The 22,409-nt window shown below is 36.3% G+C and overlaps 2 protein-coding genes across 7 annotated transcripts in view; both read right to left on the bottom strand.

Moving 5' to 3' along the window:
- PPP4R3B (protein phosphatase 4 regulatory subunit 3B) overlaps positions 1 to 2,402 on the bottom strand; it is a 63,637-nt gene extending 61,235 nt beyond the window's left edge. For all 5 annotated transcript variants that reach the window (XM_069494023.1, XM_069494027.1, XM_069494025.1 and 2 more), the window contains exons 1-2: positions 1,864 to 2,402; positions 525 to 580 (exon numbers count right to left, since the gene is read on the bottom strand). In XM_069494023.1, coding sequence (XP_069350124.1) covers positions 525 to 580; positions 1,864 to 2,005 — 198 coding nt within the window. In that variant the 5' untranslated portion in view covers positions 2,006 to 2,402. The remainder of the gene's footprint in view (positions 1 to 524; positions 581 to 1,863) is intronic.
- Positions 2,403 to 4,347: 1,945 nt separating this feature from the next.
- Positions 4,348 to 22,409, bottom strand: part of PNPT1 (polyribonucleotide nucleotidyltransferase 1) — a 42,503-nt gene continuing 24,441 nt past the window's right edge. For both annotated transcript variants that reach the window (XM_069494110.1, XM_069494111.1), the window contains 14 exons: positions 20,883 to 20,919; positions 17,904 to 17,970; positions 17,733 to 17,822; positions 16,396 to 16,449; positions 12,040 to 12,146; positions 11,524 to 11,595; positions 11,367 to 11,430; positions 10,909 to 10,992; positions 10,518 to 10,601; positions 9,051 to 9,157; positions 8,913 to 8,968; positions 7,655 to 7,733; positions 5,847 to 5,894; positions 4,348 to 4,541 (listed from right to left, as the gene is read on the bottom strand). In XM_069494110.1, the coding sequence (XP_069350211.1) occupies positions 4,383 to 4,541; positions 5,847 to 5,894; positions 7,655 to 7,733; positions 8,913 to 8,968; positions 9,051 to 9,157; positions 10,518 to 10,601; positions 10,909 to 10,992; positions 11,367 to 11,430; positions 11,524 to 11,595; positions 12,040 to 12,146; positions 16,396 to 16,449; positions 17,733 to 17,822; positions 17,904 to 17,970; positions 20,883 to 20,919 (1,108 nt within the window). In that variant the 3' untranslated portion in view covers positions 4,348 to 4,382. The remainder of the gene's footprint in view (positions 4,542 to 5,846; positions 5,895 to 7,654; positions 7,734 to 8,912; positions 8,969 to 9,050; positions 9,158 to 10,517; positions 10,602 to 10,908; positions 10,993 to 11,366; positions 11,431 to 11,523; positions 11,596 to 12,039; positions 12,147 to 16,395; positions 16,450 to 17,732; positions 17,823 to 17,903; positions 17,971 to 20,882; positions 20,920 to 22,409) is intronic.

Here is a 22,409-nt window from a genome sequence, read left to right as displayed (position 1 = left end):
CAGAAAATGTTACATAATTGGCAATGTACACTTTCATAAAGTATCCATTGATTACTATATTAAAAAAATACAATAATCAAAAATGCTTCTACTTCAAAACTTCTACCTTTACTTGAGTCAAAGATCTAATTTCACACCACAAATAGGCTTTCTTTGCTTTAAAGAGTATCCCTTTGAATTTTCTTTTATGCCATTCCTTTAAGCATGATTCAGAATAAAAGATTTAGAGTACAAGGTACAGAAGAGACCTGTCTAACTATAGTAAAATAAGACTAATGAATACATTGTATTCTAACATAAACTAACAGTGGCTCAATTCAATGGTCATAATAAATTATTGCCAGTACAAAAAACTTTCACTTTTCAGTCTGAAACTTTTAACCTGCAAAGAAAATACAAATGGTCTGTAACTTTGTTTACCAAACATGTTTTTTTCTTGTCAGGAAAGCTTTCCCATCTTTGTCAGATTAATACTTCTTGATCACAGATGAAGTCTTTCAAATTAAAGATAAACAACTACTTGCCTGTTGTTTCTGATATGCAGTGTTTGGATTTATCTTTGATTCCAAGAGTAGTGATCCTGAAAGATAAAAAAAATAATATATTGTAAATCTTAAATGATAAAACCCTGAATAAAAATATACGTTTAAAAAACCACCAAACTTTTCATGTCTCCTCAGCCAGACATCTGAAGTAATAAAATGTCTTCCAATTCACATCTTGTTTCCAGGTGTAGGCTTATTTAATTTAAAATATTTCATTCTATTCTGATAAACCTTTAAAGAAGAAAATCCACCTAAAACCAACATGCAGACCAAGAAGATGAGAATAGATGACTATTAAAGTTTTACTGAAATGAAAATTTTAAGGTCTAAATGACTACTTGAAGCCACTCTTCGTAATAAACGTTTATTGCATTCCCAGTTTACCAAATAAAACACATTACAAAGAACCATGACAGGGATCTAAATACTTAGTACACAAATTACAGTGCTGCATTTATCGTTTTCTCATTAAGAACAAAGGAACACCTTATGTAAGAATAAATGTCTGTGACTATTTAAAATAAAAGAGAAAGTGCAAGAATACAAAATATGCCAAGAATAAAGGTGGTTATTTTTCTGTTAACTGCACATATCAGTTGCTCAAATCGAGACACCTAGGTGGCACTGTAAAAGGTGTTTTAATTATGACTCTACATTTTATAATTTTAAAATATTTTACAATAAATCAACGAATACGAGTTTACAATCTGCTTTGGTGTCCTAACTTGTTTAGACTCTAAGGTATTCACTTTTTCATAGCACCTTCTACAAAGACCGCCTGGAGGGATCCCAGACTAAAGATGTATGTGCCTGTGCGTGCATGTATCGTGGCAACAGTCAGCAATAACTCCAGGAAAAGGTGCCTTTTGGTTTTCCCCAGCACCTGTCGACTGCAGCAACCGGGGCCCGCAAGGAAAATCCAGAGAAAAAGGACACTCAGAAAAGTTTCGCTAAATCCTGTGTACTAGACGAATAATGGATGAGAAGATAAATAAAGGGGGACGGGATGTTAGCTTCCTAGAGCGAGCAGTCACTACGTAGTGTCTCACTACTTCCTCCATCTCTCTCACGCCCTCCCCTCTTCAAAAGGAGGAATTGGAGAGGAAGGAGTCAAATCCTTAATAGGGATGGGAGGCGGGGGAACAGAGAATCAGCTTCAAATCCGGACAGTTTGTTTTTACCGTAGATAAGGGCAAGCTCAAGACCAATGCGCTGTCCCAAGAGATGGTAGTAACAGTAGCCGAGCCCAAGGCCTAAACCCCAGGCTGTGCCTCAACCAGACGCACTGTTCCCTATCCTACCGTTTCAATAACCTTACCGTCGGACTCTGCCCGAACCAGGAGCGACATCCCTTTGAGCTCTTCCACGTAAGTGGAAGAGACATGCCCAGTGCCTCGGTCGTCCCATTGCCGGTCTTCGTTCAGGGTATAGACCTTCACTCGCCGCCGCGTATCCGACATGGTGGCTGCTGTCCCCTCTGCTTCAGCCGCCGCCTCCTCGCTCACCTCGTCCACGCCCCTCACTCTTGAGAGACGGTAGCGGCGGTGGTGGTGGCGGTGGCGGCGGCTGCGGCTCCGAAGAGGCCCGAGTTCACCATGGCTCCAAAGGTTCAGCCACGAGAAACGATGACAAGAGCCACCGAGACACCCCCGCTGGGAGTCCCCGTTACCTCTCACTTCACCCCCGCATACACCCGCCTCCCCTCTCTTTGCCCCCCAGAGCTCGCTCGCTCTCCCGCCGCCGCCGCCGCGGTAACTACTACAGGTCCGCCATCTTGTAATCCGACTCTCTCTGCCTTTCTCTTCCTCCTCCAGCAGGCTCACACGGGCTGTCCTATCAGGGGCTACGGCGGCCGACGAGTCCAACGAACAGACCTCCTCTTCTGCACGCGCTTCACAGGCCGGAATGCTAGGCACTCTCGCGAGGAAGGGTACGCGATTGAGGTGGGAGGGTCTAAGGGGGACTTCCTCCTCTCTCGGCCCCGCCTCCTAGCCTGGGATCTCGGTGGAGCGGAAGGTTCTCGCGATTTGTCGGTGCTCGCTTGCGTCAGGAGACGCTTGTCTGTGGAAGACCGCAGAAGCAGAGTCGTGGTAGGGGTTTCGTTGAGTCGCTGCTGGATTTCTGGCATGTGACGTGTGCTGGGACTCAGCTCTGAAGACAAAGCAAACCGGGGAAGTAAACCGGGGATGTACGCAGCCTTGAATGAGACTAACCAGGAGCATAATTTGCTCACGTTCCTTAATGGCAGGTTTACCCTGTCAGCCTGTAAGGGCGGGGGGTGCGGTTTAAACCTCTTTCTGTAAAGACGAAGGAATGTTGAGTCTTCTCAGCTGAACCGAAATCCACTAAAACTTGTTATGGAATATGTTAGAATTAAACAGCTGCCCAGGAAGTGTCTGGACGCTAAAATCTCCAGGCGATTTGACTGTCGTACAAGTATGTAGACGGTTTCCTATTTCCCGCCAAACCGTTTCACGGTCTGGCTCTTAGTAGCTGGCCATTGAAAAGCACTCTCCGCTTCGGGAGAATACAGTGCTCTTACCGTGTCTGCAACCTCAGAAAATCTGCGAAGTTTAGGGAAGTGGCAGAGAGCTACCTCCCTAACACATCTGCGAGCATTGTGTTGATATTTTAGTTTCCTGAGGGCATTTCCTGCATTATCTATGGACGGGTCTTGTGCACTGAATAGCCGAGGGAAGAATTCTCTCAGCATTCACGCTGCTTGTCACACATTGTGCAGTGGATACGAGTCACGCACTGGGCGTCGTAGCGTGTCTGTCATTTATTTCAATCCCTGTTCGTTCTTAGGAGAATCCCTTTATTCGTTCTTTAATAGAAGCTCAGCTTGTTCAGCCGCCAGTCCTTTACAACCCAGCAGCCTGAAAAGTGAAAACCGGGCGAGGTGCGCACGTTGACCCTGCAGTGCACCTTGGGAGTTGTAGTCATAACTTATCAATGGTCTTGTCAAAACGTGTTTATGTTTTGACTAGACCACTTACGTGTGGACACCCTTCAGCAGTACACTAAAACACGTGACAGTGTCTTACACAGAGCAGGCGCCTGACGAAAAACATAACAAATTCTAATTAAAAAATCTGGATTCATAGTTTATTTTAATCTACAGGGGACCTCAGAAAATGAGTTAAGTCATTATAATATAGTACATAAAAATACAGCCCGATAATTGCTGTGATTGACGTGGACAAAATGTATTTTGAGCCCAGAAAATAGAACATTTCTGTCTTGGAAGTTGTACACCCCTGGCCTGGGCTCAAGCTCTGCCTCAGCCTCCAGAGTAGCTGGGACTACAGGTGCGTGCCACCACACATACATAAAGGCATCTTATTATTAAAAATGGGTCGAATTAGTTCCCTCAACTTATAATATCTGGTAATTGTTCTGAGGAGATAGGCACTGGTTTTGAACATGGCATGTTCCAGTTTGTGAGCCGTAAGATGACCAAGGGTATATTGTCACTGGTGTATATAATGAAGAAAAATGAGATATATAGGAAGAGATCCATTATAATAGCATATATAATAGAATAGATTAGAATAGAATAGAATAGATTCAGATGTTTAAGAATTACAGAAACAAAAGGGTAATCTTTCCTAAGATGTATACATGATTTACTTTTAATAATAAATATTTATTGATTTGTGATGTAAATAAGATTAAAAGAATATGAGTTGCTCTTGAAATAAAAAATGGCACGTGTAAATGAGCATTTTAATACAAATAATTAGAATATATTTATATTATGTATAAATCTACACATCAGAAGATACTAAAATTTTTCTCTACAGCATATCACCCTAGGATTCTCTTTAAAAACAATCACTGGGAAGAATTAGATGATGTCTGTGAAATAGGTTCTCCCATAACAATACTGCTTCTGTCATTTAAAGTTTTGACAACAGTTGTAGCTGGAGACTGAAGCACTTTACGAGAAAGCCTCATTCTTCCATCGGCTGGATCACGTCCGAAGTATTTCACCTATGTCAAAGAAATAGATCTACTTTTAAAGTCACAGCACATTGAGTGACATCCAAATTAAAAGACACTTAAATTTACATGGTCCAGATAAGGCAATGATTGTTTTTACTTATTCACTGAAAGCACAGCTCAGTGCTAAGTGGAGGTATACACTTAGTAGTTATAATAAAAAAAAGAGACAGGGGCATTTAGTTGTCCAATTATAATCTGTTAAAGTCATCTGCGCATTTTTATTCTCTCCAGGCCAAGTGCTATATTGGAAGAACAGTCAAAGCCATGGGGAATGATCCTAGGCAAGGGCTTTCTGAGCCTAATTGTGCTACAAAATATACAAGATTATGCTTAGGTCACTCAGATTTTTACTACTGCTCAAAAAACCATCACATTAGTGTTCATTTGGCTTCACCTTGAAAAATGAAAAGTCAGGGAAAACATAGTAGGTTTAAAGTCCCTTCTGATGTTTAAAAAAAAACAAAAAACCAAACACAAAAAAACCTTATACAGTCTTAGTTCTTATCTTTCTCTGGAGGCTACTTGAACAATGGGACTACGGCTTGGAAATAAACTAGAAGCCTTAAGTTACTTAGGTCATGAGTATTAGGTATAACTGGAACAGAATGTGGTACAGCCAGAAAAACCCAGATTGGCAATGACTTCTTTCATCTACTCATAAAGGACTACAAAAAAAAGATCAATTTCATTATCAGAATTCTAGGCCTGAACAACATGGCTCATAGCAAATTCAAAAACGTTCGGCCTCAAGTAGTGGAGAAACAAAGTCTCAACTCCTCAAAGATAAAATTCAGAGTCTTCAGTAAAGTTAAATTACCAGACTTCTCATGTCTGTCTCCAAATTACTGAGTCTGCAAAGCCAACCCTGACCCGTTCATGAATTTTTTTATTTTTATTATTATTATTATTTTTTTCCTGTTCATGTATTTTTTAAAAGCTCTGAAGATGACTACTGTTTTAGCTGAACTGTAAGCTAACTGAGGGAAAGAATTGTGTCTTAAATCCTTTATGAGTCTGTTTAAGCAACCATGAGGTTAAAAAAGAAGCACTGAGCAGGGTGCGGTGGCATAGCAGTCCCAGCTACTTGGGAGGCTGAGTTGGGGGATTACTTGAGCCAGGAGTTTGAGGCCTGGGCAACATACAGAGACCTCATCTCTCAAAAAAAAAAAAAAGCATTTAAATAATGTACATCAAAGATGTTGATTCTATTCTTTCAACTTACTTTTTGAAAAAAATAATTGAAACTTCAAGTACAATGTACAACTATTAGCCTAAAAGGTTGAACACAGGTACCTGAATTTCTTGGCCAACTTCTAATCCCAGGGCAGTGGGGTGTTTAATCTGAAAGAAAACATGTTAATATGTTAATTGTTGTGCATAATTATCTAATGTCTACAGAAGTACAAATTTTTCCCTAAGTGGAAAACAGCTTTATTGATTCTTCTGTTTGTAAAATCTGTTAATTACAAAGATTTAAAATATAGATATATTCAGAAGAATGTAAAAATCATCCAAAACCCCTCTACTGGAGATAACTACTATTAACACTTCAATGAGTATCCCTTCAAATTTCTGTTTAGTAGGTTTATATTGCATTTATAAAAGTGGACCTCTCTGTGCTGCTGTTTTATAATTTGCTCATTTTTCATTCAATTATAGGTTAAGGAAGTCTTTTGCAATTAATACCTGAAGGATTACAGGTAAGCATTCAAACTGTATAAATTAATTAACCAATCTCCTAGAGATGGTCATTTAATTTGTTTTAAATTCCAATGCTGCACATGTTAATGACTGGTGAATCTAGTTGAAAGGTATATAAGTGTTCAGTGTATTATCCTTTCAGCTTTTCTGTAGGCTTTAAATTTTTCAAAATAAAAACTTGAGGAAAAGTTACAGTATAGCACTGATCATATATTCATCTACTCTAATTATCCTCTCTGAAAAAAGTCCTACATGTGGAACTTCTAGGTTCATAGACATTTACCAAACACCTTCCAAAAAGTTTATCCCAATCTATACTCCTATAATAATGAATGAAAATGTCCATTTTTTTTTCTTATCGACATTGGGAATTTTCAACTATCTGAAAGTTAAAAATATCTTGATTTTATTTGCATTTTAAAAAGTTGCTGTTGATCTTGAGTATCTTGGTTGGCTTTTTAAAAAAATGATTTGTCTGTTCATGTTCTTTGCTCATTTTTCTACTGATAATCATCATTCTTACTGATCTACAAAAGCCCTTTGTATACTAAGCCTCTGTCATATGTTATAAGCATTCTTCTCTTAGGTTATTGACCATCTTTCAACCTTATTGTGATTTTTGCCATTTAACTTTAAGAAATTATGAGGTCAAATTTTATCAATTTGTTTATATTTTGATATCATGCTGAGAAAGTTTTCCCCAGTACTAAATTTCAGTTTGTTTGTTTTTTTTTACATTTATCTCTTTGATCCAGATAGGATTTTGGCATAAAAATGAGCAGAGACCCTGCTTTAAGGTAATCACCTGTGCCAATATGATTTATTAAATAAAGTTTATTTTTTCACTGACTATAATACAACTTTTAGCATGTATTATAGTCCCATGTCTACAACGGGGTTTGTTTCTGGTCCCTTTTTTCTGTTGTATGAATTATATATTTATGAGCCAGTAATATACTATTTTATTCTCTATAACTTTAGATTATATTTTAATATATGGTAAAAATAGACACTCCTATTACTTCCTCCACTGTTTTCTTGAATTGTCTCATATTCTTCCAGATGTATGAATTATAACAAAAATTAAATTTTAAAACACCCTAAGAATTACGTTGCCATGATTGTTTAGTCAGTGGAAGACAGGGCTATGTGTAGGTATTTTTAGTAACTGCTATGAGCTAGGTCTAGATGTTTTTCTACCTCAAAACACTCAGAATGTTTCTATTCCATCATGGAAGGAGAAACTTAAGTATTTGTGGTAAATATTGTAAAACCTTTTGCCAGTAGCATCTCTGCCATTTTTTTTCTGTCTTTAGGCTAGCAATAGGTAAAGTGTACAAATCTCACCAACCTAAGTAATTTCAATATGGTAATTTTAAGGTAGTTATCAATCTTTTTACCTTCCGTTGATCAAGTTGTGTGTTATGAAGTAGTACTGCAGTCATATTTGGATATAATTTTACCATTACTCCACTGTCTCTACAAAAAGGAAATAAAAAGCCTGGTTAAAACAATAAGTATCTGTATCTCAACTGACAAATAAAACTGATTATGTTTTCATAGGAGAAAAAAGTAAAAAAAAAAAAAAAATCAACTGTAGCATATGTTTTTAACTATAAAAAGTATAGTTACTTAAAACAGATATTTACTTTTCCATTGAAGATATAACCTATATTTACATACTTGTGAATCAAAGGACAAAGAAAAGATAAAAGATGTGCAGTAAAAAAGCTTTTAGAATATATATTCTTGTTCTGTATGTCTTCATAATTTCTAAAAATTTTTGAAATGACATTAAATATTTTAAAATAGTGCAGAATATCATTAACCTATTAGGTAGTGACTTACAGAAGGTGCTTAGATAAACTGGGATGCTTATTTCATTAAAAAGCTTCTTGGCCTTTTTTCCTCTAGTCTACTAAAATAAGCCATCCCATTTATTTTTACCTGCGAGATTAAACAAATTATCCCATTGTCCTTTATTATTCATTTCAAATAGCTTTGAACATTCTTGCTGCATCAGAAAATCTCCTTTTTTTCTTAAGGGGATTTCCTGATCTTCAAAACATAATCTTTTTAGCTGGTAAAAAAAAAAAAAAATGCTTCGAGGTTGAAAATGGCATTTAAAAATATGTGCTAATTAAGCATTAAGTAATAGTACTATCTTTCAAAAAGCCACCAAAGCCAGGCATGGTGGTGTGTGTCTGCACCTGGGAATTCTAGCCCAACCTGGGCAACATAATGAGACCCCATCTATAATGATAATGATAATAATAAATATTTTAAAAAAGGAAATATTGCTAAGTCTATTTTGGGCCTGTTTATTGATTGTTTATTGGGAAAATGAAAATGGTAGAAAATTTGGTTAAAGAAAACAATTTATCTTCCCCTCCACAGTAAAACTAAAAAAAAAAAAAAAACCAATTTAGTTACAAGAATTTATCATAATTATAACCACAGAATCATGTTACTGAAAATCTACAAACTGGTATAAAAAATAAAATATACCTTAAAAAATAACATGATTATTATTACATGGTAACTGACACATAATCTAAACACCTTATGATTTCAAAGTAAATAAAGCAAATGTGAAGTTAACCTGGGCTTGTAATATAAATCTTTTAAAAACCAACATAGAATATTACTTGATATTACCTGATTTCGGTTATTGTGGCAGTATACACTCCTCCAAATTCTAATTGCTGCTCCTGCTGTAAGTACAAAATAAGCCATAAGATTCATAAAGAAAACAGCAACAAAAAGTAGAAAAAGCAGCTAAAGATCTATACTTACATCATCTTTGCAGATTTCAGTAATGAAGTCTCTTGCCTCATGCATAGCACCAGGGGTTGGTGCAAATATAGAATATGTTTCTTCATCCACCTGACTAATAGTTACACCTTTTAAGGAGATAATTTAACATATTAAAGTTAACTTGCTCATTCCAGTAGAGACTAGTCTTAAAAGCAGATGTGAGAACACCTGGAAGCAGCTGGGCAGAGTTATGCCATGTTTAGTTATTCATTTACGAATGAAGGGATTCATTCACCAACACACACTAAACGCTTGCTATGTATCTGGCATTTCATTAGGCCCTAGGGATACAATAGTGAACCAACATGCTTGCTTTCTTGGAGCCCACCATCTGGTAGGATCAAATATATCAGTACTAATTTTGAAAGGTCTGGTTTTGCTCTCTTAATTATGAGTAGAAACTATACTAGAACTTTTTCTTCACCCTTTTTTCTTTTTCCGTCTTACCCCTTGGATGAGGGATGAAATCATGTCAGTTTCTCAGTCTTAGAAACTAGCTAAAATGACTCTGCTTCTCACCCTCCTTCAATAGCCTCAAAGCTGGTAAGTATTAATACTAGGTAACCCAAACACTGCTTCCAGAAAAAACAAACCATGCTATTTCTACATATACTCTGTAAATCAGAGTCTAAATAAAATTAAGTGAAAGTAGCAGAAGTAATAGTAAGAAACAATTAGAGCATAACTTCTCTAACATGAAAAACTAAAAATTATTCTAGATGTTCAATTTTTAAATGTTGCAAAAAAACCCCCCAAACCAAATTAACAAAACCCTTGATGAATTCTTAGTCATCCTTCCTGAATATAGTTAAGGACCATAATTTGCTGATTTATTAAGAGGCACACAGAAAACTTACAGTCCGGACATGTCACACCCTTTTCTCCTGGTCTTTCTTTCAGTTCTCAAAAATGAGGTCTGTCCGGAAAGTATCCAGGCATTGTTAATATAATGAGAACAATGGCTACTTTCCAGACAGACCTCGTGTGTGTGTGTGTGTGTGTGTGTGTGTGTGTGTGTGTATTTAAAGCAACACAGTAGAGATGAAAGAGCAAACTTAAATGATCGAGAATTTTTTTTTTTTTAAAGAGACAGGGCCTTGTACTGTCACCCAGGCTGGAGTACAGTGGTGTGATCACAGCTCTATGAAGTCTCAAACTCATGGGCTCAAGTAATCCTCCTGCCTCAGCCTCCCAAGTAGCTAGGTCTATAGGCATGTACCACCACACCCAGCTTATTAAAAAAAAAAAAAAAAAAAAAAAAAAAATTTTTTTTTTTTTTTTTTAGAGGTGGGGTCTTGCTCTGTTGCCCAGGTTGGTCTCAAACTCCTAGCCTCAAGCAATCCTCCTATCTCGGCCTCCCAAAGTACTGGGATTATAGCCATGAGCCACTGTGCTTGGCCTGATCCAGCATTTAATGAAAAACCCCAAACTTCACACAACTCTTACCTGTTTCAGCCTGAAGTTTTTTTAGATGATATCCACCTGGTCCAACAAATTTTGCACGTTTTGATAATGGGACCTGAACAGTTTCTGAAATATAATACAGACAAATATTTAAACAATTCAAACCTCAACCATGTCTTGATCACTCAGGATTTTTTTTTTCCCTAGACACATATAAAAATATTTCACTATAAAGTAGAAAAAACAGTTTGCTATTTGAATAAAATGACAGAAAAATGTCCAAGAATATTCCCCCAAATTTAAAGTATTCTAACTATAGAAGTATTTAGAATATTTTTATTTTGCATATGGGATAAAAAAATTAAAAATGGTAAAATACATTCACATATTTATGTTTACCTTCCTATGATCAGTAATAATTTTAATGTATTACCTACAACAGGTCCATTTTCTTTTCTAGATGCTCGAGGTTTTGAAATAGTTTTGTTCATTATCTGTAATATCTCCTTCTTTGCCACTAGAAGAGATAAAAACATAATCAAAGTTATAACTACATAAAATAAATGTGATCTGAAATAGATGCATTTTTAGTTTTTAAGGGGTAAAATCCAAACTTTTTTTTAGCTTAATAATCAAAGCTCTCCCCGACCCAATTACCTTGAAAATCTACTCATACTTTCTTTTCCATAAGTCCTATCTTAAGAGAGTTAATTTATAAAAACTGAAATTTCACTAGTCATCTATTTTGGTGGTTAGTCATGTGCCCAATAAGTTAATACTTGGCAATCTAAGTTAAGTTATATGAAATTCCATTTTTTAAAGCACTATTTTATAATAAGCCTAATGGGTATTACAGAAAATAATGAAAGAGAATCAGACATACTGTCTTACCAGAAGCTTGCTGAATGGCCTCCATTACAATTTTTATTGGTATTCCAGGTAATTTAATATCAGCCTAACATAAAAAAGCCAAAATATTATGTAAGTATTTATTTATGACATAATATAAATATTACAAAAGTGAAACAAAATGGGTTTTAAAAAATACCTGTAACGCAGTTATTCCCTTATTAGTGCCAGCTATTTTGAAATCCATGTCACCATTGTAATCTTCAATTCCCTTCAGAAATTTAAGAAATTATAGTTTTAAACAAAAATAAAACTCACCCATACTCAATACAGAAGAATTTCAAAAAATAGCTTTAGAAGTAAACCATATGCTCTAAGACCAAACACAAAGAAATATCTCTTACATTAACTATTGCTTCCAATTTGTGACTTTTTAAGCTACTAGAAATATTACTTTATTTTTAGATTACATGTTCCTCTCCATAAATGCATAAGGATTAATTTACAATTATCCTAAAGTGAGCCATTATGAATATTTATACTGTAATACATATTTTAAAGTCATATCCTATAAAGTCCAATGCTGAGGTGCAGAGGAGGAAAGTAAGAACAAGTACCTCTATTCCTTGAGTACCAGCATTCTTCTAAGCATATGATACCTGTAAAGTATGTACAGTCTTCACCATCAAACATTTAAAACTGGGAATATACTTGCCAAAATATCTGTCAGCAAACGATAATCTTCTATTTCACCCTTCTCAGGATCATTTTTGGTGACCAATCCTATTGCTACACCTGCGACAGCAGATGAAATTGGAACTCCTATAATTGGAAAAAAGTACTTTCATATGTAATGTGTACACCAACCCAACACACATATTTGTCATTCTGTTGACATTTAATGTACATGGATGATGTTCTGTGAATTGACAGTCACCAAAGCTGAGTTGGAGAGGTCTTAAGAGGTCATCTGACTACCTCATTTCTTTCTGAGCATATAATAAAGCTACTTAAACCAACTTTAATAATCACTATATTCAGCAAAAACCTCTAGAATAACAGCAGACTTCATGACTCTTAAATTATCTGTTGCTTTGCTTTTGATGCCTTCTTTTTCTTCTTTTTGTTGAAAAGTTACAAAGTGTTTGCTAAATTCTTCCACCCTGAACCCCAGTCCATCTTTAATGTATTCTCCCAGAAAATTTCTGTGCACAAGTATAAATATAAATATAATCTTTTCTTTACTCATGGCAGCATACCACATGCATTAACTATTCTGTACCTTGCCTTTTTCACTTGATAAGATATTTCGGATATTGACACGTGTCACCACACAAAGCTCTACCTCATTCATTTGAATAGTTACATAGTTCTCCCTAGATATGTATGTTTTGGTTTTAATTTTATAATTTTAAATGACAAATAATAAATTGTACATATTCATGGGGTACACAGTGATGTTTTGATACATATAATGTAGTGATCAGATCAGATAATTAGCATATCCATCATCTCAAACATCCTTTCTCTGTGTTGAGAAGAGGTGACATCCTCTTTCTAGCTATTTGCAACTATATATTATTGTTAACTGTAGTTATCCTATGGTGGTATGGAACACTAGAACTTAACTCCTCCAATCTAGCTGTAATTTTGTATCCTTTAACACATCTCTCCCTATCCCTCCCTTCTTCCTAGCCTTCCCAGACTTGAGTATCCTCTGTTCTACTTTTTACTTCTATGAGATTATTTTTTAGCTTCTCACATGAGTGAGAAGATGCAGTGATTAATTTTCTGTTCCTGGCTTATTTCACTTAACATAATGTCCTCCAGTTCCATCCATGTTGCCACAATGACAAGATTTCCTTCTTCTTTATGGCTGAATAGTATTCTTTGGTGTATACCTACTACATTTTCTTTATCCACTCATCTGTTGTTGGACACCTAGGTTGATTCTACATCTGGGCTACTGTTGTGAATAGTGCTATAAATGAACATGGGAGTGCACATGTCACTTCAATATAATGATTTCCCTTCCTTTGAATAAATTCCCAATGGTGGGATTGCTGGATCATAGGGCAGTTTTACTTGTAGTTTTTTGAGGGACATCTATAATGTTCTCCATAGTGGCTGTACTAGTTTGCATTCCCACAAACAGTGTATAAGAGTTCCCTTTTGTCTGCATCCTTGCCAGCATGTTATTTTAGGTCTTTTTAATAGCCATCTTAACTGGAGTGAGATGATACCTTACTGTGGATTTGATTTGCCTTTTCCTGATGATTACTGATGGTGAGCATTCCTTCATATATTTGTTGGCCATCTGAACATTTTCTTTTTAGAAACTTCTGTTTAGATCATTTGCTCATATTTTAATTGTTTCTTTCTTTCTTTTTTTTTTTTTTGGCTGGTGAGATGTTTGAGTTCCTTATGTATTCTGGATATTAATCTCCAGTTAGATGAGTAGTTTGCAAATATTTTCTCCCATTCTGTAGGTTGTCCTTTCACTCTGTTGATTGCTTGCTGTGCAAAAACTTTTTAGTTCGATATAATCTCATTTTTTTTTTTTTTACTTTTGTTAACTATGCTTTTGAGGTCTTAGTCATATTATCTTTTCCCAGACCAATTTACTGAAGTGTTTTCCCTATGTTTCCCTCTGGTAGTTTTATTGTTTCAGGTGTTCAATACATTTTGAGTTGATTTTTATAAAGGGTGAGAGGTGGGGGCGTAGTTTCATTCTTCAGCAAAATGTATATCCAGTTTTCCCAGCACCATTTAATAAAGAGACTGCCCTTTCCCCAATTAGTATTCTTGGCACTTTTGTCAAAAATCAGTTGACTGTAGATAATGTGGATCAATTTCTCGGTTCTCTATTCTGTCCCATTGGTCTGTGTGTCTATTTTTATGCCAGTACCATGCTGTTTGGGTTACAACAGCTTTGTAATATATTTTGAGGTGTGGTAGTATGATATCTTCAGTTTTGCTTTTTGCTCAGGATTGCTTTGGCTATTCAGGGTCTTTGTGGTCCATACAAAATCTAGGATTTTTCCTTTTTCCTTTCTTTCTTTTTTTTTGGTGTGTTGTCCCAGCTAGAGTGCAGTAGCATCATCATAGCTTTCGGCAACCTCAAACTCCTGGGCTCAAGTGATCCTACTGCCTCAGCCTCCTGAGTAGCTGGGACTTGGGCAGGTGCACACACAATTCCCGGGTAATTTTTCTATTTTTTGTAAAGATGTGGTCTCACTCTTGCTCCGGCTGGTATTGAACTCCTGAGCTTAAGGGATCCTCCTGCCTCGGCCTCTCAGAGTGCTAGGATTACAGGCGTGAGCCACCATGCCTTGCCTTGGCTCCATATTTTTTAAATCCTACTCTATTTTGTCATTTAACAAATCAGTCACCCATTCCTTTTTATCAGTATCCTTTTTATTGGCAGGCCAGTGTTCTCAATAACAAAATCATTGAAAGGGATAGAGTTGAGGATGCTCAAGACTTGAGCATCCTCAAGTCTTCCACTTGAGATACCGCTCCGACTTCCTGATTAGATTAACCAGCCCCCTTTGCTCATCCTTCAACTGGTTATGGATGGTGAGCCTACCATCTAGTCTAAGGTTCTGCAACATTTACACAAAGATATCATAAATTGTCAAGCTGAACTCTAGATACACTGCATCAACAGCATCACCCCCTCACTTCAAATCTAGTAATTTTTTTCAAAACAGAAAATGAGTTTACTAGGACATGACTTATTTCTGGGGAGTCTGTTCTGGTTCCTCTCTGTAGCCCCTTTCCTTTCTAAAATACTTATAAACAAAATTTTAAAATAAGCTATTAAAAATCTTGTCAAAGGTCACTGTCAAGTTCAGTGGGTTATACTTTAGAGAAAATCCTTTTTTTTTGTTCCAATAATACCCTTTCTGTCCCTGGTATACTAGTCTCTAATTTCTCAAAGACTGTGATCGTGGTTTAGTAATCTCATCCTGAAGTTCTCATCATTACCGAGGATGGATTTTTGTCTAGACCAAAAGACCTAAATTCATTAAAAATAGTTAAAGATCTTCTTACGATGTCTTCTTTTATTTTACCTTTCAGTTCATCTTTTTCAGAATTTGTTCGGTGTTTCCCATTATGAGATTTGGAAGACTGAGAAATACAAGCTCCATGAGGAGGACAAGGACTGCTTTGTTCATGACCATGTCCCAAGAGGTTAGATCAGTACTTGGGCACACAGGTGTCACACAGATTTGTTAAATGAATGTGTGAAAATGAAAATAGTAGCGGTATTTTACTAGCTATGTTAAATATCAGATTATGTTTCCGCCACTAAAAACGACTAGAAAAGTGCCTTTAGCATTTTTTTGCTTTGGCCTGTTCTATTGTTTTATTAATATTTTTTCTACATATTATTATACACTCACACTATTTTTTTCATTTTATCCTTGGTTATATCTTCCTTCCCATCTTTCATATCTGTATTGTAAATGTGTGAATTTATCAGAGAACTTGGGCATCCTCTTTAGTATCTTTAGGTTCCTTCTCCCTTAATTCTCAAATAGCATCATTGTTGACTGGCAGAAATTGGTTTGCAGAACCTCCTAGATGCTAACTCTTTCCCTTTAAGTGTTTCAGATTGAGGAATTATATTGAACCAGTGTAGTCTGCCTTCCTAAAATTCTATGTACACTTCTGAGTGGTGTGGTTCTTCTCCTGGCTTATATAAATCGACAGGAAGATTACGTAGTTGCTTTCTCTTATGGGTCCTAAAACTGCTTCCTAATCAAAACTTCCTTGGTAATTGAAATCAATTCTGGAGCTCTTTACCTTTTGGGAGGTAAGAAAGTTCACTGGGTCACCAAGGCAAGTAAATAATTTTCAGTGTACTCCCTTTTAGCTAAAAATAAGAATTCCAGCAGATATGTTGATATTTGAAACTCTATTTTGCAACTATTTTGCCTCTTGCCTGGTTTGGTTATCTGTATCTGACTTCTAGTCTTACTAAAATCCGATTAAAGAAATCTCATATTTTATACTAATCAGATGTGTATAAAATACTAGCAATTTTGAGACATAATTCTTTTACCTGCATCCATTAATGCTAAACTTCCACCACATGCAGATGCCATAGAAGATGACCCTATAAAATGAAAATACTTACTTTATATTATACTGATTTTTAAGATGTAGAAAATTATTCCTACTGGTTACTTCCACACAAATATTCAATTATAACATACATATTCAATAATCTTTTTTTCCTCCTCTTTAAATCACTTAAGGCAAGCTCTCCTAAGCCATAAACAAACTACAGAGCTGCAGTCCATTGAAATAAATTCAGTTCCTCAATTGGATAGCACAGATATAGTGGATTTGTATCATCACAAAAAGTTCTATTGGACAGTATTACTACAGAGATTCCGATTCTAAGAAGTAGCCCAGAAGTACTAGAATATTTCATTTTTTGCCTAATCAGAAGTAGTTAAAGATACAGGGCTCTGGCTCTCTTATTGGGCCATAAGCCCATTAGTTTAGTCACATCCAGCAGAGAACAGAAAAGTCTTTAATTTATATTCTGAGATTACTTTGATGTTTTTCCCTCAAAACCTATGACCATCTGATCTATATCTGATATACCTTTAAGAACTCTGTGCCTTTTCTGCCTTTAATTGTTGCACTTTGCTTTGACCCAGGGACTAATTTTTTATTTAAATTTGACCTTTTATCCCAGACTTGTTCTGTGATGTCCACTTATTTTTTATGTGTGATACTGATACATGGTAAGTATGCCCTACCTAACGATCACTCTATTTTGGCCCTTCCTCTCTCCAAGCCAGTCTTGCTCTGTGGTTTGTTTGTAAAATAAAGAAACAACCCAAACTGGATCTATTATAACAGATATATATGAGAAATACTTGTTTTATATTGCTTTCAAAACAACTCATTAGCTAAGAACAGAGATTCAGACAAGTTTATGATTAATTAAACATATCTTCTCTTGCAATAGGCTTATGCCCTGTAGTAATAAACATAATGTAACATTACTTTTGTAATTTTTCATTCTTTTTTAGAGATAGGGTCTTGCTCTGTCACTCAGGCTGGAGTACAGTGGTGCAATCATAGCTCACTGAAGCCTCAAACTCTTGGGCTCAAGTGATCCTCCTACCTCAGCCTCCTGAGTTGCTAGAACCACAAGCGCGTGCCATTATCTTTAAAAATTTTTTTGTAACAATGGAGTCTCGCTATGTTGCCCAGGCTGGTTTCAAACTCCTGGTCTCAAGCATTCTTTCTCCCTTGGCTTCACAAAGTCTTGGGATTACTACAGGCATGAGCCACTTTGCCTGGCTATTACCTTTGAAAAGTTAAGAATATAATAGGGAATCTAGTCATTTCTACTAGGAAAGAAATACTTCAATACCATACCGTTTGACTCTAGGACTTCAGATGTAATTCTTATGGTGAAAGGAAAATCTTTGGGAATAACAGGATACAAAGCTTTCTCAGCAAGAGCACCTAAATTAGAATAGAAAACAGTAAGCAAAAAATGTACCAAGTCTCTGTAAGAACACCATATAAATTTATAGATTTACTCACCATGCCCAAGTTCTCTTCTGTTTAAACCAGTGATTTTGCCAATTTCATTTGTTGCATAAGGAGGAAACTTAAAAAGAAAAAAAACACATATAAAACTGACATGAGAAGATGGTCGAGATATATTGCCAAAATAATAAAACAAGTTATAAAACAGTAGAATACCAATTTTGCTTAAAAAAAGTATGTTCATAAATACATAGAAAACGTCTGGTGTAAATTTAAAATACATACCAAATTGCTAACAGTAGCTATTTCTAGTGTGTAAGTGAATTAGGGGGTGGGAAGTGGATGGTTATGAAAATTTACACCATAAATATCTAGAACGTTTAAATTATTAACAATAACAAAATATTATATTTTTGTAATAAGGAAAAGCGTATACATATTTATAAAGAAATACACATTGAGGAATCACAGGTCTTTTTTTCCATACCAAAGCCCACGTTTTTATTTCATTAGATTGCAATTTAATTCATACTTTGTGGACTTGTCTCTCTTCACCACCTCTTTCAGATATAAAACAAAAATACACGGACAGAGAGTTGCGTATTTTAAAGCCCTTCTCAAACAAAATGTAATGACAAAAATATATGAAGGAAACAAAGATCTTTTTCATAAGGGTTTTATTTTAGCCAGAGGTTACAAATCATTTTATTTGATGGAAATGTTATCTTAAAGGAATATGAATTAGTTGTGATCACTTAAGATTTGGGAGATTACCCATAAAAATCTGGAATTCCAGTTTAAGAAAAAAATTTTAAAAAGAAGCAACAGAACATGAATCTGACAAAGGTTCTGGATCTAGCAGTCAATTTGTAGGAAACAGGAAGGACAGAGAAACATGCTGAACTGCACCATGAATGTGCAATCACTAATACCCAGATTGTGGGGGACTCTACAGGTCAAATGGCTCTGGGGTTTCAACAGACAGACTATAAAGAAAAGAATGTAATGGAAGAAAAATGTATGGATTAAAAGAGACTTAAAGAAATATCAAATTAGGCCGGGCGCGGTGGCTCACGCCTGTAATCCTAGCACTCTGGGAGGCCGAGGTGGGCGGATCGTTTGAGCTCAGGAGTTCGAGACCAGCCTGAGCAAGAGCGAGACCCCATCTCTACTAAAAAAATAGAAATAAATTATATGGACAGCTAAAAATATATATAGAAAAAATTAGCCAGGCATGGTGGTGCATGCCTGTAGTCCCAGCTACTCGGGAGGCTGAGACAGGAGGATCCCTTGAGCTCAGGAGTTTGAGGTTGCTGTGAGCTAGGCTGACGCCACGGCACTCACTCTAGCCTGGGCAACAGAGTGAGACTCTGTCTCAAAAAAAAAAAAAAAAAAAGAAAGAAATAAATATCAAATTAAAAAAAATGGACAAGACTAAACTGTAGTATGTAGAGCTGTACACTGGAAATACTGGAAATACATGGAAGTGATTACTCTGAAACTTACAAGAACATAGTTATTTTTAGGGGACGAAGGGGGTTGGGACTGGGATGAAAAACATGAAGGGGCTTCTGACGTGGCTGGCAAGGTTCTACTTCCTGACTTAGGTGGTGGTGACAAGGGTGTTTGCCTTATGAAAAACTCATTAAGCCATCCTTTGGTGTATATGGTTTTCAGTACCTGTACTTTATTTTACAATAAAGAGGTTTTAAAAAAATGGGATAATGTGGCAATAATGGCCCATATCCTTTTCCAGCTCCCTCCCTCATCCCCTCACCCAATAATCAGCTAAAGCTGCCCTTTTTTAGATTGCCACATGCTCTCCAGCTCATGACAAAGAATGTGCTTTTACTCAATTACAATTCCTCTCTGGCTTCTGTAGCATCTGGGTATATCCAGAACAGGATATTTAAAAGGGATCTAAGACCTGTATGAATCTCCATGTTTATGGATATTCTGTAGCATACACTTTCTACATAAAACGTTATCTACCGATTACAGCAGGTTCAACAAAACTGAAATGTTGGGATTCTGGGCAGCCAACAAGAGTTAATCAAAAGTGAAGTGACTTGCTACTTTATTTTAGCCTCCCATGCTGTGTTCTTCAAATAATAAAATTAGAAGTACTATGTGTTATATGTGGTCCCTTAGGATTAGGTGTGAATAAAGTCAATCATGAACTCAATTAAATATAATGATCTCATACAAAGAAACATTAAATGTTACTTTATTCTGATCTTCTACTTCTAATTAACTGAGTAAAAATATGGACATTTAAATGAGCTAATGGGAGGTGATTTGTCAGTTGAAGTATTTGAAAAGCTTCACTTTTTTTTTTTTTTTTTTTCTTTTTTTTTGAGACAGAGTCTCACTCTGTTGCCCAGGCTAGAGTGAGTGCCGTGGCGTCAGCCTAGCTCACAGCAACCTCAAACTCCTGGGCTCAAGCGATCCTCCTGCCTCAGCCTCCCGAGTAGCTGGGACTACAGGCATGCGCCACTATGCCCGGCTAATTTTTCTATATATATATATATATATTTTTTTTTTTAGTTGTCCATATAATTTTTTTCTATTTTTAGTAGAGACGGGGTCTCGCTCTTGCTCAGGCTGGCCTCGAACTCCTGACCTTGAGCGATCCACCCGCCTCGGCCTCCCAGAGTGCTAGGATTACAGGCGTGAGCCACCGCGCCCGGCCAAAAGCTTCACTTTTGTTTGAAACACATGTATACAGACACCACTCTTTCTTGCCTAAAAAAAAACATTGTTTGCTATACTTTCTTTAACCTTTATGTATGACTTAGGACAGGAAGCTGTTGAGTGGAAAACTATTATTTATCTCTCTAAATCCCTTTTATATGCAATAAAATGATAGCCCCCAAATCGACCTTAACAGATATATGCTAACACTAGCACAGTAAAATGTTAATGGCATAATCCAGGTAGTGGGTATATGGTTATTTACTGTACAGTTCTTTCAACTTTACTGTACCCTGGAAATTTTTCAAAATAAAATGTTGGGGAAAAAATTCACCTTACCTCATAGTGCAGCATGAAATTTTTATCTTTTATCCCACTACAAACAAAAGGCATAATATTAAAAACATTATATGGATACAAACAAATTTATTTCAATAAACAACTAAAAATGATTTCAGGAGATTTTTAAAAACAATTGGGCATTAATGAGAGTTGGTCTAAAACTAAAAACCAGAAGAATTAGAAGGATGAATGAGAGATGATATTTTTTTCTGTGGCTTATGAATGAATTCTATACAGATTTAGAAAATCAATTTTGCTTCAAATACAAGCCCTTAAAAATCTAGATTTTAATACTAAGACAAAAACATATGTAACAATTGAGAGAATCCTAAATGTTATAACCACAATTAGTTAAATCTCAGAGTTACATTCTTTCTCACAGTCAACATATAAAATGAAGATCAGTAACTGAAATGACATAGCTGAGAGCAATCAGAAGATCTGAAAGGCAAAGTTCTTTTCAGAGTTTGGAAAGAGAATTGCTGTGAAAGTGTCTAGAAAAATGGAAAAAATTAAGGATGAGAAAAAACACAATTCGTGAAAGCAAGAAACCAGATTTACCTATGAAAAGACAGGTATATAACAGGGTGTTAGCACAAATAGTGCTGCCCTTTGGGTGAAATTATAAAGGAATTTCTCTGTGAAGAGGATTTAGAAAAAGGCCTGGGGTCGGGCAGAATCTGCATAATCATAAACTGCAGCCTTGGAAAAAGAAATCCAAATGCTAAACTCCTTCAGAAGACTACAGGAATCAAAGATTTGGGGGGCCAGAGAGGAAGATAGGCATCCATGGCTTAATACCTGCATTTTTGTAAAGAAATGGAAACGAAGGGCTAGCATGGTTGGGTGATGTGTGCCCTCTCATTTATAGAAGTTACAGACCTAAGACTAGAATATGGAGGAACCCTGGCCAAACCCAGTGCTCTTTCTTACTGAGTTGTGTTGCCTTCTAGAAAAGACAGGAGTTAAAGTGAAGAAGGGCAGAGCAACCAAGTTTTGGCCCAGATGCAACTATAGACAAAGTAGAAGAACTTCCAAAAGAGAATTATTAAGATGAGCAGTCCATCCTTAAACACAGAGCTGCACTGTCAGTTTTCTCAACCCATGAAAAACAATTAGAGTAGCTACCTAGAAGATACTGGGGATTATCACTAGTTGGGCAGTAGGAAAAAGGAGGTGGAGTCCTATGGTGTTCTGAGACCCTTAACCAGGGAAAGGCAAGCAGTCATATTGGGCACTGGGGAAAGAAAGAACTGGCTGTGAGTCTCAGGACTCTGATGTAGTAATGCTAGTGGGGACTGCAATACAGATCCTTGTTATCAAAACTGATCAACATGAGTTTATTGCTGACTTTTCTTTTTTTCCCTTTTTTTTTTTTTTTTTGAGATAGAGTCTTGCTGTGTTGCCTGGGCTGGAGTGCTGTGGTGTCAGCCTAGCTCACAGCAACCTCAAACTCCTGGGCTCAAGTGATCCTCCTGCCTCAGCCTCCCGTGTAGCTGGGACTACAGGCATGCGCCACCACAC

This window comes from Eulemur rufifrons, chromosome 19, assembly GCF_041146395.1.
Source record: "Eulemur rufifrons isolate Redbay chromosome 19, OSU_ERuf_1, whole genome shotgun sequence".
NCBI lineage: Eukaryota > Metazoa > Chordata > Mammalia > Primates > Lemuridae > Eulemur > Eulemur rufifrons.
Note: the sequence above shows the minus strand (reverse complement) of the source record. Positions and strands in the feature narration are given on the sequence as shown.